This window comes from Dendrobates tinctorius, unplaced genomic scaffold, assembly GCF_039654945.1.
Source record: "Dendrobates tinctorius isolate UK_male_01 unplaced genomic scaffold, ASM3965494v1 ptg000438l, whole genome shotgun sequence".
NCBI classification, from domain to species: domain Eukaryota; kingdom Metazoa; phylum Chordata; class Amphibia; order Anura; family Dendrobatidae; genus Dendrobates; species Dendrobates tinctorius.
Window position 1 is genome coordinate 185514 of NW_027362101.1, and position 18181 is coordinate 203694.

Consider the following 18181-nt stretch of genomic DNA (forward strand, 5'->3'; position numbering starts at 1 on the left):
GGATGAAACTGAATGGGAGGAGACACAGATTAGATATTAGAAAAAACTTTTTGACAGTTAGAGTGATCAATGAGTGGAACAGGCTTCCAAGAGAAGTTGTGAGTTCTCCTTCAATGGAAGTCTTCAAACAGAGGCTGGACAGACATCTGACTGGGATGATTTAGCGAATCCTGCTTTGAGCAGGGGGTTGGACCAGATGGCCCAGGAGGTCCCTTCCAACTCTAGGATTCTATGATTCTATGATTCCTTTTAACATGGGCAAAACACTACTCAGACAACACAGGGTGAGGGTAAAACAGTGTGGGCGATGCTTTATTGTACCACAAAACAGGCAGATAACACATAGAACAGTCCCAGCACAGTACCCAAGATGGGGCACATTACAGAGTCTCACCCTTCCACTGACCCGCCGGGATAATAGCTTCTGTGATTTCAGATCTTCCAGGGTCACTACCCCAGCTGTGTCACACACACAGAGAGGAGGTAACGACAAGCATAAGAAGATGACAGTCCATACAAGGACAGTTGATCCGAGGATCACAGCCTGGCTTCATCTTCCAGGGTCGACTACTCCACCTGTGGCACGCACACAGAGAGGAGGTAACAATAAATGTAAGAAGATGAGAGTCCATTCAGTCCATACAAGGTACAAGGCCAGTTGATCCAAAGATCACAATCTGGCTTCTCCGAACATATCCATGGTTCAGCGATGGTCAATGGAGCAGATCTGTATTCTTCCAACCAAGGCTGAAAACCCCTAGGATGTTTCCTATAGAATGATAGATCCGTGTCCCTTGTGATGATGTTGTGGCTGCTGTCCTGTCTCTTGTCCTTTTGGGATGTATGGATGTCTTGGCAGAATCTCTCTGGCTGTTTCTCTCTCAGTCTCTTTATACAGAGGCATGTAACCCATTTTTACACTTAACAAGTGTCCCTCATTCAGTATTTACATAAAGGGTAAGAATGGAGGTGAGATTATTATAGCATTACTTGATTATTTAAACTATTTGCATAGTTTTTCCCTCTCTGCTTTAGAAGTCAACAAACTGGCTCCATAACACAATGCATAATTAGCATATCAGCAAACATCACCAGTGATCAAGGATAAGCGCACAATAAAAGTCAATATTACTGACTTACACAAACAAAAGTCAGTTTTCTTGACCAACCAGAAATCAACACTTAAATTTAAAGCCAATATACAGATAACATTCTATTATTCTTCATTTGCTAAAAATAGCTGTCTGGTTAATTAAGATACAATGCTGTATGTCTTCACAATGCTAAAAGTAAAAAAAATGTTTTAAAAAATATAAAAAAATATAAAAGTTCAAGTCACCCCCTTTCAAAATAAAACAGTAAAAAATCAGACAAACACATATTTGTTATAGCCATATTCAGAATATATCAATATAAAAAGAATTAACCCAATCACTAAATGGCGTAACGAGAAAGAATGTCAAAACGCCAGAATTACTTTTTTTGGTCGCCGCAACATTGCATTAAAATGCAATAAAGGATGACCAAAAGATCGTATCTGCACCAAAATGGTCTCCATTAAAATCGTCAGCTCGGCACACAAAAAATAGTCTTTCACCCGATCCGAGATCATGAAAAATGGAGACGTGACGGGTATCGGAAAATGGTGCAATTCTTTTATACTTAACCTAATAAAGAGGAGTTATTTTTACTGATACAGCGGGTATGGAAAGTATTCACACCCCTTTAAATTTTTCACTCTTTATTTCATTGCAACCGTTTGGTAAATTCAAATTCATACTATCTATTCCTGACACTGGAGTGGCTTATAAGCTTCCGAAGTATATAGTTTGGTGTTTGGGATCTGCCAATATGTGGTTAGTTTTCTGTTTCGGATAACATGATATATGATTTTAGTTTTTTTTTTTCTCATTTAGTCTCTCTTGAATATAGGTCAATATTAAATAGTCTCTTAATGAGTCGCCTTTGGTGAGGACGATGAAACCCGTAGAAATGAGAGTGAGTGTGTAAACGTCACCTCACCCTATATACTGAGATGTGGGATATATGTTTTTTCTATTAGTCACTTTCCGACTAACCTTCAGGGGGTGAATTATGGGTATAGTTTTACATTTGCAATAAGGTTTAGTTTTATCCTTTCGTCAGCAAACATGAGGAATGACAAGAGACAACCCATTTAAGAAGATTCAATTTTGGTTAAAACTATTCTAACATTATAACATTATGAACATAAAAAAGGCTTCTCCCCTGTGTGGATTCTCTGGTGCTTAAGACATTCTGATTTAGTGGTAAAACATTTCCCACATTCTGAACAGGAAAAAGGCTTCTCCCCTGTGTGAGTTCTCTGGTGCCTAACACAATATGATTTATTCATAAAACATTTCCCACATTCTGAACATGAAACAGGCTTCTCCCCTGTGTGAGTTCTCTTGTGGGTAAGAAAATGTGAATTCTGTCTAAAACACTTCCCACATTCTAAACATGAGAAAGGCTTCTCTCCTGTGTGGATTCTCTGGTGCTTAACAAAATCTGATTTAGTGTTAAAACATTTCCCACATTCTGAACAGGAAAAAGGCTTCTCCCCTGTGTGGATTCTCTGGTGATTAACACAATCAGATTTAGTGTTAAAACATTTCCCACATTGTAAACAGGAAAAAGGCTTCTCCCCTGTGTGTGCTCTCTGGTGTCTATCAAGAACCGATTTCAGATTAAAACATTTCCCACATTCTGAACACGAAAAAGGCTTCTCCCCTGTGTGGATTATCTGGTGCTTAACACAATCAGATTTATTATTAAAACATTTCCCACATTCTGAACAGGAAAAAGGCTTCTCCCCTGTGTGAGTTCTCTGGTGGATAACAAAATTTGATTTCTGTGCAAAATTTTTCCCACATTCTGAACAGGAAAAAGGCTTCTCCCCTGTGTGAGTTCTCTGGTGGATAACAAAATTTGATTTTGATGCAAAATATTTCCCACATTCTGAACATGAAAATGACTTCTTTGCTTTAGGAGCAGTTTGTTTTTTATTGCCTCTTTTGTGACTTTGATTTTCCTTAGTAGTCAGTAATGAATCAGAAGATGGGACCTGTTTCATAGGATCAGATGACAGATCTTTGCTGTGAATAGATAATATATCTGGAATAACAGTAATCACTTCAGTTGTATATTGTAGGATCTCAAGATCATCAGATTTAAAAGTTGAAGATGTCAGCTGTCCCTCTGATCTCCTGGTACAGACATCTGCTAAGATAAAAAAAAACTTTTTAAAATAAAATATCCTTGAGTTTTTTATATTTTTGAACGTTTCTACTTATACCGTCCATAAAAATGGCAAGCTATGTAAAAAACTTTAATTATTTCCCAAGACAATGACAGTTTACAGTCTAATAGAAAACCTTGTTGGATGAGCCAGTAGTGTGTGGTGTTCAACTGTTGGTTCATTCTGCCTCCCAAATATCCAATAAAAAGAAACCAATCAATGTTATGTAGGTGAAAATAATACCAATTCTCATCTCACAAAAAACAAGTCCCCACTCAGGTCCATCATCTGTCAATGGAAAAACAGAGGTTCCCGCACTATTAGTGGCTCAAAGGCTGTTGAAAAGCAACAAGGTTTCCATAAACCAATCCAGCAAAATCCGCTCTCACTTCGGAGTCTTGCAGTGTGCGCAAACAACATTTAGGATCCCTGTATTTAGTAATATTATAGTGAGAAGAACCCACTTAATTTGCGGTGTCTCCTGGAGCACAATCTGGGCACTATGTGCTGGGTAATGAAATGGCAAATGTGTAATTTTCACTCTGCAACATCCACTGCGTGTTAATTTCCAGAAAGTGGCTGTGGAGTCACAATATTCACTCCTCCTAAGGATTATAACCCTCAGTGAATTAATTTATAAAATGGAATCACTTTATGGGGATTTCGACTATTCTGGTTTTCTGTCATTTAGTTATGTTAGGGCTTCTGCATATGGTGTGTCCAATCTCATCTGGGATCTGTTCCTGCTGTCCAGCTGGAGTAATCTGCTCCCTACTTCAGCCAATTGGAAAGTACCACACCCTACTAAAGCGCAAAGCACATGGCCGGAATCTGCCAGATACAGCGCTGTTCTCCTCTGGTTCACTCCTCTGTGCTCAGCTTGCGGCTTGTGTATTTGTTTCCTGCTGTGACCATGGCCTGTTTACTGACTACTCTTGTGTCTACTGATTCTGTCCTTCTGGTTCTGACCCAGCTACCTGACTATTCTTCTCGCCATCTAACACCACAGAATAGCAGGTAACACCATGGTCCAAGCCTTGGGGTCCCAGTGTAAGTCCAGATTCCATGTGAGGGTGTTATAGGGCAATGAGCAAGGCAATCCTTGGGAAAGCAAAGAAGATAGAGCCAAGCATGTTCATGGTGGACATCTTTTGAGCTGCCAGGTGACCATGAACAGTGCTCCCAATACATTGTGTCTGCAAACTATTCAGCTAGATCTGCATTCAAATAGCTAAATGGCGCTCCTTCCCTTCTGAACACCGCCAGACAGTAGTGTATATAGGGTACAGTGCGAAGCTGGAAAACAATTTCTAAGATCCATTTGTTTCCTATTATCCTTTGTGAAGAATTCCAAACTTACCACCACATAAAGTGACACACGTCAGATATTAATAATGGGGCCTGATTAGGAACTACTGAAATGACCAAACTCCACAGTCTCCATCAGTAATAAATGAGTAACTAGTGGTGAAACCTCTCTGGTGTAATTAGAGTATGAAGCCATATAAACCATATGAAGCGCATCAATCCCTCTAATCTTCAATAAGGTCACATCACTATTATGACATGATCTATAATGTTGGGGAATGGTTTTCAGATCCCCAATATCGGACACTGTCTTGGCCGCGCCAATGTCCCGCACATTCTCGCGCACTCGAATCCTGAGTTCTCTCGTTGTCAGACCCACATATATTTTGGGACAAGGGCACGTGGCATAGTAAATCACGTTTGAAGTTCCACAGGAAATTCTCTGTCTAATCTGGAATTCCCTTGTCCCATCTGATGAGAAGAGAACTAGAGGGATGGATGCGCTTCATATGGGGATTAGGGGTGGTGACAACAAACATTTTTTATCACAGATGGAACTCAGGTGGTTCGTTCAACTGGACACCATGACCCCTAATGGACTCAATGAAGTTTTGAGCTTCGCCCCATTCCTATAGTCTTTGGGGATTTAACAATTATGCATCAATTGGTCCCGGATATTATTTTCTGTTTTGTTAATGGATTCCCAATGGGATGATTTGCATTATTCTCTTTATAGTATATTGCATATGGAAATCTGGGTATATTTATAGGCATATAATATATAGGTAATGAGAATTCCTCCTGTCCTTTTTCCTCCACAGGTCTATATCACACTCCCTCCTTTTTTCTGGCAGTGTGTTGTTTTTATATTGTTTTTAATTTTTACTCTTTATTTTCACTAATCTTTTCTTGTATGTCAATAATTTATATTTAGTGACCTTGAGGACACCATATGTCTCCTTGGACCCTCACCCTGTACCATATCTATGTGAACCGCATCCAGCAGTCTCTACAGTTGTGGGAATCATGACCATATATTGTATTCTCTGTATTTTATGTACTTAGTATGTGAGATTTTTTCACTGTTTATGTCATATACGATGTACATTTATATACAGTATATGTGATGACTTTTTTTACGGTTATGACCCGCTTAGGATTATTGTCTGCATGGACCTTAGGGTTCTTCCCATGTATGGGATATAATTATGAGCATATTATATCAAACATGTGAATCGGATCTAGTGGCCTTTATAGTTGTATGTGTCATGACCATATATTCGTTTTATGCATTTGATGTATTTAATATATGAGACTCTTTATCGCCTGGGCTATATGTGATGTATATCCATGTATGTATGTGATGATTCTTTTGTATGGCCATGACCCCTTTAAAAATCATTCATCTTCCCGGTATGGATTTTTGGGATTTCCATTTACCCTATATATGGGATACAATTATGGGCAGCAGTGCGCATATCTCTGCGGTGGTAATTGTGCTGCTGACAGATGGGCGTCTTTATGTTGTACACGGGCGCCTTGGTCTTTTGACCTGTTTCCTGTGTTCAGCATGACGCCTGTTCTGTGCAGCGGTGCTTTCCGACCTCAGAGCGCATGCGCCGATGAGGCCACGATGATTGGTTGATCTCGGTCACGTGACTGCGGTCACAGGGTATATGAAGGTCCTGTGGAGATATGGTTACTATCTCCTTGATAAAGCGGCCTTTCTGCACCACGAAACGTGCGTCAGGGGTCACTGCCAGATGCTTCCCCTCTTCCTCCTGCATCCTCTGGTAAGATTTTGATCTGACATTTATTTCTGTCTTTCACTGGTGGTCGCCCTTGTTTATGTCCAGATTCATTGCACACTAAGGACATTATATGTCTCTCCTCCTTACTTTTTGAGCTTTGCTCAGGGGATTTACTTGACGTAATATGGGCCATATGGCCATTGATTTTTGTAGGGCGGTATTATATTTTGGGCTTCCACTTTATAGGCATGATGTCTAAAATACATATATGAGGACATTATTTCCATCTTGGATGGACGGGGGGATGGTCGGGTATGTGTTCATCTGCTTTATATTGGCACCTCATCATGATTTTGTGCACTTCTTTGTACGATAGTTAATAAAAATTATTAATATTTTTGCAGTCGTCGTTTTGCTCCCTTTTTTCTCCGGTGTTTCCATGTTTATAGGAGCTGATGTGGCTTGTGCCTACGGTGAACAAATTGTTTTGGTATCATCCATAGGCATTTTAGCATTTCACATGGGATTCTTGTTATTAATCCCAGGGGGTAGGTGGATCCTCCAGGTTGTAAGTTCTATAGAAAAGGGCTTTCAATGCCCAAAGTCATTTGAACAGTTTTGGGTGGAGGAGAATGTTGTGGTCTAGAGGCAAAATGGTGATCATGGTAATACGGGCGGACTACACCACCGATAAAGCAGCCACAGCCGGTGACTGAGAGGAATCTGTGACTTCTCTGCATTCAGTGGTTACTACTCACCTGGGTAGTCATATGTGGGAATCTCCTCTTTACACCACTCATCATCTCTCACATATGTCTCTGTAGTGTTAATATGGGTCAGATCTTCACCCTGAAACAAATATTGTAAAAGTCACAGACAGATGGAGAAGTCCCATCTATGATCAGCTCTAATCCTGCCATCTCCACCGTTCTCATTACACAAGTATAAAACATATAATACTGGTGGATAAAACAAGACTGAGCACAAGACCTTCACAGCCGTCTACACATCACAGGGGAGTTCTCCTGACACCTTCTCTCCATCTACCTGATGATCCTGAGGATCACTGGGATCTTCTTGGTTACAGTCCTGTGGAAGAAGAGGACGGGGACATCTCTCTGGTGTTGTCCTCTTACTGGATAGATCTTGAGGAAACACATACAGGGACTGAATTCATTCTCTACATACAGATAATTATAGGCCGTGTGTATTTAGTCCTGTCTATTACCTGGTGATGTGAGGGGCTGGGGAACCTCCATTATGACATCCTTGTACTGATCTCTGTGTCCTTCTAAATACTCCCACTCCTCCATGGAGAAATAGACAGCGACATCCTGACACCTTATAGGAACCTGACACATACAATGATACCGTCATCCCCCCGATCCCTTCATAGTGTTACTGTATAATGTCCCAGCATTCCCAGCAGTGTCACCTCTCCAGTCAGCAGCTCAATCATCTTGTAGATGAGTCCTAGGATCTTCTGGTCATTGATGTCCTCATGGATCACTGGGTGAGGTGGAGGCCCCGTGATTGGGCTCAGGGGTCTTCCCCATCCCTCAGACACAGGGTCCTGACAGCGATCACTAGAGGTCTTCTTCACCACTGTGTAATCCTGGTTATAGAGAGACACATTAATAAATCTCACTACAGACATTCCCAGAGTCCTCACCTCTCCAGTTCTGTCCATCTGTTATTCCCATAGATAAGAATGATGTAATGTGACGTCATCAGAATCTCTCACCTCTCCAGTGAGACGGAAGAGGATCTCTAGGATGAGGTGTAATATCCTCTCCGCCATCTTGTCTCTGTCCATATCCATCCTTGATGGGTAAATCAGGAAAATGTTCTTATGTAGAAGATCTTCACTGAGAGGATCCGATATTGTAGAGACGTGAATGAGAAGAAGATGATCCGATGTAACATCATAAGAATCCTGTGTAATAATACACTTACTGGAGAGAATAAGGGAAACATATGAGGAGATTTATTATCTTACAGGGTTTAGTTTTCTTCCCTGACATCTACTAATAAAACCTATATATTTAGGCCACAGACAACAAGCAGTTTCCTCCTCGGAGTCGGCAGCTGAACACGTTCCTCATAGACTCATCTTCCATAACGCTAATTCTCGTCTCATTACCGACACTGGAATCGGCATTAGCAATACTGCAGGAGATATTCATTACACGCGACATGAGAAATAACTCCTTCATGATGAGGACGACATCTTCATCTTCTACTGCGGCTCTAGAGACAGATGTGGCCAGAGTCGGTCACTGCCTCCATCCCCACCGGCCGTCTATATGAAGGTTTCCCGTCTTCCCCGCACTGGAATCTTCTATCACGTTAGATCTCAGCTCTGAGTCACACACAGAAGTTTGAGGCTTTTAGAAAAGATTTTTTGTTTCCACAAACACAACGGACAGAAATGATCTGATCCCAAAGTCTCCATGTACAGTGATTTATGGGGATTATTTCTGGCCTTAGACTTTCCTATATTACAAGAAAAACTCCAGAAAAAGCCGATATTAAAATGTTTCTAAAGAAAATTGGCTCCAACAATTCTTGTAAGAAGAAAAAAATAACAAAAAAGCAGAAGACACATTTTATAATTTTTAACATGTTGAACATTTATTAAAAATAAATTAATCTGTTTGGGCCCCAGAACATAGATGTACACCGCAGGGACGGCACAGATGAGGCTGCAACAAAAACCCTGACAGTTTAACCACTTGCTGCTGTGAAAAGCAAACATGGCATCTAAGAAGGTGTGACAGAGTTTGGCTGAATGCCCCCCGCCCCCAAGTACTCGATAGTATGGGGCGGCCTAGTTACTCCGATACTTACATGCCTAATAATGGGGTCTGGGCTGCAATGTATGAAGGTCTATTAGGCCAGAGGCAGCGTCCAATAAGTTACCTTATAACGCCCCCATACACAGTAGACTAAAGTTCCATGAAAGCACTGATTTCGGGGGGTTTGGCCGACCATATAATGTATTTGGGGGCCTCCCGACAGATGATGTCAGGGCAGAGAAGGATCTGACATCCTGAATTTCAGAGGATAATCCGTTTGTTCTTCCTGTAGATAATCCTCCTCTAGAGGAGTCTGGAGGCGACTCTCTCATACAGACCACAGGAAAGCTGGAATATTTGTGTGTATGGGGGAGTCGGGAGAGATCGCCGTCTGCCAAATGACCGTTCAGCCAACTCTGATCTCATGTGTATGGGGCGTTAGTATTACACTGACAGGCAGTGATGATACACGGCACTACAGTAGTACAGGGCATCACCGGAGCCATCAGAGGCTTGTATGTTGTATGATCGCACTGATCAGAGGGGTTTAAAAAAGGTTTAAAGGGGGGAAAATATCACAGTTTCAGCAACAAGAAATATCCATCATTATATGGAAAGCAGAGTCACCGCACAATGTTAGTTACGTCTCGTCCATAACTACTTTATTATACTCTATTATCCTGTACACAGTGGAGTAGATAGAAATCACAGATCCCACAGCAATAGCTGGAATTGGACCCTCCAACGTAAAGAAAAAAAAATCTATCTATATACACTGTTCAAAAAAATAAAGGGAACACTTAAACAACAGAATATAACTCCAAGAAAATCAAACTTCTGTGAAATCAAACTGTCCACTTAGGAAGCAACACTGACTGACAATCAATGTCACATGCTGTTGTGCAAATGGAATAGACAACAGATGGAAATTATTGGCAATTATCAAGACACCCTCAATAAAGGAGTGGTTCTGCAGGTGGGGACCACAGACCACATCTCAGTACCAATGCTTTCTGGCTGATGTTTTGGTCACTTTTGAATGTTGGTTGTGCTTTCACACTTGTGGTAACATGAGACGGACACTACAACACAGACAAGAGGCTCAGGTAGTGCAGCTCATCCAGGATGGCACATCAATGCGAGCTGTGGCAAGAAGGTTTGCTGTGTCTGTCAGCGTAGTGTCGAGAGGCTGGAGGTGCTACCAAGAGACAGGCCAGTACACCAGGAGATGTGGAGGGAGCCGTATGAGGGCAACAACCCAGCAGCAGGATCACTACCTCCACCTTTGTGCAAGGAGGAACAGGAGGAGCACTGCCAGAGACCTGCAAAATGATCTTCAGCAGGCCACAAATGTGCATGTGTCTGCACAAACGGTTAGAAACTGACTCCATTAGGATGATCTGAGGGCCCAACGTCCACAGATGGGGGTTGTGCTCACAGCCCAACACCGTACAGGGCACTTGGCATTTGCCAGAGAACACCAGGATTGGCAAATTCACCACTGGTGCCCTGTGGTCTTCACAGATAAAAGCAGGTTCACACTGAGCACATGTGACAGACGTGACAGAGTCTGGAGACGCCGTGGAGATCGATCTGCTGCCTGCAACATCCTTCAGCATGACCGGTTTGGCAGAGGTCAGTAATGGTGCGGGGTGGCATTTCCTTGGAGGCCACACGATGTTGGGCTGTGAGCACAACCCCCATGGAGACACAATTGTGCCTTTACCTGGAGATAAATTCCCAGTGGGGGCAATTTCCAAAATGCAATAACTTAAGTGGGGAATTCAGCTCTTTTCGCACTTGAGGGATCTGTATATGGAGTCTACAAACTACAGTGGGGAAATAAGGATTTGTTACGCTGCCAATTTTAGGGCTAAAGTCACATTTTTGTGAGGGAAAAAAGTAAAATTTTCATTTTTTCCTTCCACATTGCTTAAATTCCTGTCACACTATCCGAATTCAGATATTGTCCTGTCAGAAAGGAGAATACAGGGAGCGAAAGGGTTAATAGGACTCACAGGAGGAACCGGCCCAGAAAGCAGAAGATCCAGGAGTGTCCGCCACATATATGACTGCTCTGTGCACAGGACCTGTGATGAGGTCACAGGAGGGGAGGAGTCAGGGGTCACATGATCAGGGGCCTCAGTGTGTGCAGGACTCAGTGTGCTGGAGCGCTCCCGATAATCAGCTGCGTGTGTCGCGCTGTGTGATAGTCACAGCACCTGCATGGAGGGCGACACATGCAGCTGATTATCGGGAGCGCTCCAGGGATCCGGGGTCCCGATGCAGCTATTCGGTAAGCGATATTAGCCAATAACAACTTCTCCGACGATATTCGCTCATCTCTAGTAATAACAGCTCAAAGAAATTCACCAAACTTTTCATTAAGTTTAATAGTAAGACCCTATTAAATATTGAGCACCAGCGGGACGAAGCATTGACAGTGGCATGTAAAAGTGTGGGCACCCCTGGTCAAAATGACCGTTATTGTGAGCAGTAGTAAGATGAAGATGAAATGATCTCTAAAAGGCCGAACCTCTAAGATGACACATGGCCTTTGTATTTTAGGCAAAAAAAATAATTATAAAATATATACATATATAGAGAGAGATTTATTACAATTTCATAATTGCAAAAAGGAAAAAGGGGCGATGCAAAACTTTGGGCACCCTTGGAGATTTGTGTACTGAGATAATTTTGATCAAGATTTCACACCTTAATTAGCTTGTTGGGGTTATGGTGAGATCACATGGTGACCAGGACCTACAGTCTGAGGAAAGGGCTAAAAAGCCTTCACTAGACCCCTGTACAGCTGTATAATGAGGCCCAGGCTTTATAGTGAGGGGACAGGAGTGAGGGCCTGTTCCCAGGAGCTACAGTCTGAGGAAAGAGCTAAAAAGCCTTCACTAGACCCCTGTACAGCTGTATAATGAGGGCCAAGCTTTATAGTGAAGGAACAAGAGTGAGGGCCTGTGCCCAGGAGCTACAGTCTGAGAAAAGAGCTAAAAAGCCTTCACTAGACCCCTGTACAGCTGTATAATGAGGTCCAGGCTTTATAGTGAAGGGAGAGGAGTGAGGGCCTGTTCCCAGGACCTACAGTCTGAGGAAAGGGCTAAAAAGCCTTCACTAGACCCCTGTACAGCTGTATAATAAGGCCCAGGCTTTATAGTGAAGGGACAGGAGTGAGGGCCTGTTCCCAGGAGCTACAGTCTGAGGAAAGAGCTAAAAAGCCTTCACTAGAACCCTGTACAGCTGTATAATGAGGCCCAGGCTTTATAGTGAAGGAACAGGAGTGAGGGCCTGTGCCCAGGAGCTACAGTCTGAGGAAAGAGCTAAAAAGCCTTCACTAGACCCCTGTACAGCTGTATAATGAGGTCCAGGCTTTATAGTGAAGGGACAGGAGTGAGGGCCTGTGCCCAGGAGCTACAGTCTGAGCAAAGGGCAAAAAAGCCTTCACTAGACCCCTGTACAGCTATATAATGAGGCCCAGGCTTTATAGTGAAGGAACAAGAGTGAGGGCCTGTGCCCAGGAGCTACAGTCTGAGAAAAGAGCTAAAAAGCCTTCACTAGACCCCTGTACAGCTGTATAATGAGGTCCAGGCTTTATAGTGAAGGGAGAGGAGTGAGGGCCTGTTCCCAGGACCTACAGTCTGAGGAAAGGGCTAAAAAGCCTTCACTAGACCCTTGTACAGCTGTATAATGAGGCTCAGGCTTTATAGTGAAGGGACAGGAGTGAGGGCCTGTTCCCAGGAGCTACAGACTGAGGAAAGGGCTAAAAAGCCTTCACTAGACCCCTGTACAGCTGTATAATGAGGTCCAGGCTTTATAGTGAAGGGACAGGAGTGAGGGCCTGTGCCCAGGAGCTACAGTCTGAGCAAAGGGCAAAAAAAGCCTTCACTAGACCCCTGTACAGCTGTATAATGAGGCCCAGGCTTTATAGTGAAGGAACAGGAGTGAGGGCCTGTGCCCAGGAGCTACAGTCTGAGGAAAGAGCTAAAAAGCCTTCACTAGACACCTGTACAGCTGTATAATGAGGTCCAGGCTTTATAGTGAAGGGAGAGGAGTGAGGGCCTGTTCCCAGGACCTACAGTCTGAGGAAAGGGCTAAAAAGCCTTCACTAGACCCCTGTACAGCTGTATAATGAGGTCCAGGCTTTATAGTGAAGGGACAGGAGTGAGGGACTGTGCCCAGGAGCTACAGTCTGAGCAAAGGGCAAAAAAGCCTTCACTAGACCCCTGTACAGCTGTATAATGAGGCCCAGGCTTTATAGTGAAGGAACAGCAGTGAGGGCCTGTGCCCAGGAGCTACAGTCTGAGGCAAGAGCTAAAAAGCCTTCACTAGACCCCTGTACAGCTGTATAATGAGGTCCAGGCTTTATAGTGAAGGGAGAGGAGTGAGGGCCTGTTCCCAGGACCTACAGTCTGAGGAAAGGGCTAAAAAGCCTTCACTAGACCCCTGTACAGCTGTATAATGAGGCTCAGGCTTTATAGTGAAGGGACAGGAGTGAGGGCCTGATCCCAGGAGCTTCAGTCTGAGGAAAGGGCTAAAAAGCCTTCACTAGACCCCTGTACAGCTGTATAATGAGGCCCAAGCTTTATAGTGAAGGGACAGGAGTGAGGGCCTGATCCCAGGAGCTACAGTCTGAGGAAAGAGCTAAAACGCCTTCACAAGACCCCTGTACAGCTGTATAATGAGGCTCAGGCTTTATAGTGAAGGGACAGGAGTGAGGGCCTGTTCCCAGAAGCTACAGTCTGAGGAAAGAGCTAAAAAGCCTTCACTAGACCCCTGTACAGCTGTATAATGAGGCCAGGCTTTATAGTGAAGGGACAGGAGTGAGGGCCTGTTCCCAGGAGCTACAGTCTGAGGAAAGGGCTAAAAAGCCTTTACTAGACCCCTGTACAGCTGTATAATGAGGCTCAGGCTTTATAGTGAAGGGACAGGAGTGAGGGCCTGTTCCCAGAAGCTACAGTCTGAGGAAAGAGCTAAAAAGCCTTCACTAGACCCCTGTACAGCTGTATAATGAGGCCAGGCTTTATAGTGAAGGGACAGGAGTGAGGGCCTGTTCCCAGGAGCTACAGTCTGAGGAAAGGGCTAAAAAGCCTTTACTAGACCCCTGTACAGCTGTATAATGAGGTCCAGGCTTTATAGTGAAGGGACAGGAGTGAGGGCCTGTGCCCAGGAGCTACAGTCTGAGGAAAGGGCTAAAAAGCCTTCACTAGACCCCTGTACAGCTGTATAATGAGGCTCAGGCTTTATAGTGAAGGGACAGGAGTGAGGGCCTGTTCCCAGGAGCTACAGTCTGAGGAAAGGGCTAAAAAGCCTTCACTAGACCCCTGTACAGCTGTATAATGAGGCCCAGGCTTTATAGTGAAGGGACAGGAGTGAGGGCCTGTTTCCAGGAGCTACAGACTGAGGAAAGGGCTAAAAAGCCTTCACTAGACCCCTGTACAGCTGTATAATGAGGCCCAGGCTTTATAGTGAAGGGACAGGAGGGAGACAACTGGGGAAAGGAGCCAGAAGAGCCGGACTGCCCATCACTAACCTGCAGAGCCGCACTCCACATATATGGCTGCTCTGTGCACAGGACCTGTGATGAGGTCACAGGAGGGGAGGAGTCAGGGGTCACATGATCTCCGGAGTGCAGACCTCCATGGAGACTTCTCCTCAGTCAGTGACATTCCCGCCATTATTCGCCCCTCACTACTGGCTCAATTACCCCGGGCCGCCTTCTCTACACAGTGTTGTGTGTGGAATATAACGTGTGATTTCTCTGGAGGGAAATAGACCCCACACAGGAGGGAATTCTCCCCAGTTACCGGCCGTCTACTATATGGCGGCATATGATTGTGCTATCGACTCCACACCAGGAGCTAAAATGCCCAAATCTCTAATGTAACCGCTATAAGAGAAGATATAACAAATTTCCCCTAAACTCACACAGCGGAGGAGGCCTCACTTGGAGCAATGTGACTCGCGCACAGAAAATCTATTCCCGGTTCTGTGATAAGTTATCGGCCGACAGGAAGAAGAAAGGTCTGAATTACAGCCCAGACTGGAGGAGAAACTGCAGGAGTTAGAATTGGCCAATCAGCGCTCTTCACCCCTATACTTATCTACACAAATACAAGATATGAAATGACAATTAGACGCCATTCTCACCACCAGAACGGAGAGGCGCTAACTTGGAGTAAAGCCGCGTTTTATCACCATGCCAATAAGCCTAATAAGATGCCGCTCGTAAGCTCAGAATGAGAGAGTCACTGCATATAATCTCCTCTATAAAAGACCCTAAGGGTCAGATCTCAGCCCACCCCGATGTCATGTATAGCACTTATAATGAATACCCCCAGAGTAGGTATTCGCCCCACAATCACCCCCCTCACTACTGGAGTCATTCCTTCACACACTACATCTACCTAACCTGACTGAGTCCGCGGCACAACAACTCCATTTACACATCTCTGAGGAGGAAATAGTTTCATCAATCAAAAAACTAAAAAGAGGAAAGGCCCCGGGACCGGATGGTCTTACAGCAATATATTATAAAAAATGCAGCGATGTGCTGACACCACATATAATAACCTCTGTAATTCACTACTAAATGGCTCACAGCTGCCCCCTGAGTTCTGCGTGGCGCATGTAACCGTAATCCCTAAGCCTAAGAAAGATCATCTCACAAAAAATTATAAACTCGCTCACCCTCGCAGGAATCTCAAACACCTCAATTTACAATCACTCTCTGAATCCCTTCTCCCTCTTACAGACATAGCTTCCCTTCATGACCCAGATGCTGCTGCCACTTTTTATAACACCACAATAACAGCAACACTTGATTCGGCCGCCCCCTCACACAGAGCAAAACTCGAACAATCAACAGGCAGCCCTGGCTGACCAGCCTGACCAAAGAGCTGAGACGGGTTTCCAGGGCCACTGAGCGGAGGTGGAAGAGAACCCATTCTACTGAGCACTTCAACTCATACAAGCAGTCCCCTGCTAGCTTCAAGTCCACAGTCTCTGCCGCAAAACAAACTTACTTCACATCCCTCATATCCTCCCTGTCTCACAGCCCTAAACAGCTCTTCAACACTTTCAATTCTCTACTCCGTCCCACAGCACCTCCTCCCTCTCCTCTCATTCCTGCTGAAGACTTTGCCTCCTTTTTTAAGCAGAAGATCGACACGATCAGACAAAACTTTGGCCCGCAGGGCCCAATGCCCCTTTTAGCCGCTCAGCCCTGTTCTGCAAAAGCCAGCTTCTCCACCATGACAGAAGATCAGCTCTCCCTCTCACACACCACCTCACCTCGCCCCCTGTCTGTTCCTCAAGGCTCTGTCCTTGGACCCCTACTGTTCTCCATCTACACCTTTGGCTTGGGACAGTTCATAGAATCCCACGGTTTGCAGTATCACCTCTATGCCGATGACACGCAGATCTACCTATCTGGACCCAACCTCGCCTCCTTACTGACTAAAATCCCACAATGTCTGTCTGCTATCTCAGCCTTCTTCTCTGCTCCCTTTCTTAAACTGAACATGGACAAAACAGAATTTATCATCTTTCCCCCATCTCAATCTACCCCTCCACCAGACCTATCCATCAATGTCAATGGCTGCCCTCTTTCCCCAGTCCCGCACGCTCGGTGCCTTGGGGTGATCCTCGACTCTACACTCTCTTTCAAACCACATATCCAAGCCCTCGCCACCTCCTGCCGCCTCAAACTCAAAAATATTTCCCAGATCCACTCATTCCTCAACCACGAAACCACAAAAACACTAGTGCATGCTCTTATCATCTCCCGCCTTGACTACTGCAACCTACTACTCTCTGGTCTCCCCTCTAGCACTCTGGCTCTGCTCCAGTCCATCCTGCACTCTGCTGCCCGACTAATCCACCTGTATCCCCGCTTTTCCCCAGCCTCCCCCCTATGCCAGGCCCTTCACTGGCTTCCTATTGCCCAGAGGCTCCAATTCAAAACCCTAACCATGACATACAAAGCCATCCACAACTTGTCTCCTCCATACATCTGTGACATGGTCTCTAGGTACCTACCCGCGCGCAACCTTCAATCATCTCAAGATCTCCTTCTCTACTCCCCCTTATCTCCTCTTCCCACAACTGCATACAAGACTTCTCCCGTGCTTCCCCCTTACTCTGGAACTCTCTGCCGCAACACATCAGACTCTCACCATCAACGGAAACCTTCAAGAAGAACCTGAAGACCCACCTGTTCCGACAAGCCTACAGCCTGCAATGATCCTCGGTCTATTGAACCACCGCACGACCTGCTCTACCCTCTCCTACTGTATCCTCACCCATCCCTGTAGACTGTGAGTCCTCGCGGGCAGGGTCCCCTCTCCTTATGTACTTGTGTGTGCCTTGTCTTACACATGTTTATTATACTTGTTTATATTTCCCCTTTCACATGTAAAGCGCTAAGGAATAAATGGCGCTATATAAATGCATAATAATAATAATAATAGACCTATATCCCTCTTAAACATTGACTTAAAAATCTTTACATCCATTGTGACTAACAGGATCAATAAAATCCTTCCTCACCTCATCCATCGGGATCAGGTTGGTTTTATACCAGCGCGACAGGCCCCAGATAATATTAGGAGAGCGTTAAATATTATTCATACAACTAACCTACAGCGAAAGTGACTTCTAGTGCTTGCATTAGATATTGAGAGGGCTTTCGATTCGGCGTCCTGGACATATCTTTTTACGGTACTATCGGAAGTCGGATTCTCCCCTAAACTTATAAAGTTCCTCCAATTGTTATATGATAGCCCTATCGCTTATGTAAAACTCCCGTCACCACATCCCCCTCCAATTAATATTCAGAGGGTACCAGGCAGGGCTGTCCTCTATCTCCGGATCTTTTTGCACTTGCAATGGAACCCATTGTGGAAGCAATGAGAGATCAGAATATCCTGGGCCCTGAGAATATGTGAGACCAACATAAAGTCAGCCTCTTTCATAGAATCGTAGAGTTGGAAGGGACCTCCTGGGCCATCTGGTCCAACCCCCTGCTCAAAGCTGGATTCACTAAATCATCCCAG

General features: G+C 44.5%; 2 protein-coding genes across 2 annotated transcripts in view; both read right to left on the reverse strand.

The window, feature by feature from the left end:
• Positions 1–285: 285 nt before the first annotated feature.
• LOC141077350 (uncharacterized) overlaps positions 286–18181 on the reverse strand; it is a 103909-nt gene continuing 86013 nt past the window's right edge. The window contains 1 exon segment of the mRNA XM_073564231.1: positions 286–2979. Within this exon segment, the coding sequence (XP_073420332.1) occupies positions 2222–2979 (758 nt within the window). The 3' untranslated portion in view covers positions 286–2221.
• Positions 7069–17641, reverse strand: LOC141077352 (uncharacterized). The gene is made up of 6 exons (XM_073564232.1): positions 17636–17641; positions 8063–8254; positions 7754–7933; positions 7547–7670; positions 7366–7463; positions 7069–7167 (listed from the first exon to the last, which is right to left on the reverse strand). The coding sequence occupies exons 1-6, from the start codon at positions 17639–17641 to the stop codon at positions 7069–7071; spliced, it is 699 nt and encodes a 232-aa protein (XP_073420333.1).

Coding starts and splice junctions, on each gene's coding strand:
- LOC141077352 (XM_073564232.1), bottom strand. Junction 7,464..7,546: donor CCAGCCCCTCACATCACCAG/GTAATAGACAGG, acceptor TGTTTCCTCAAG/ATCTATCCAGTAAGAGGACA. Junction 7,168..7,365: donor GTGATCCTCAGGATCATCAG/GTAGATGGAGAG, acceptor TATTTGTTTCAG/GGTGAAGATCTGACCCATAT.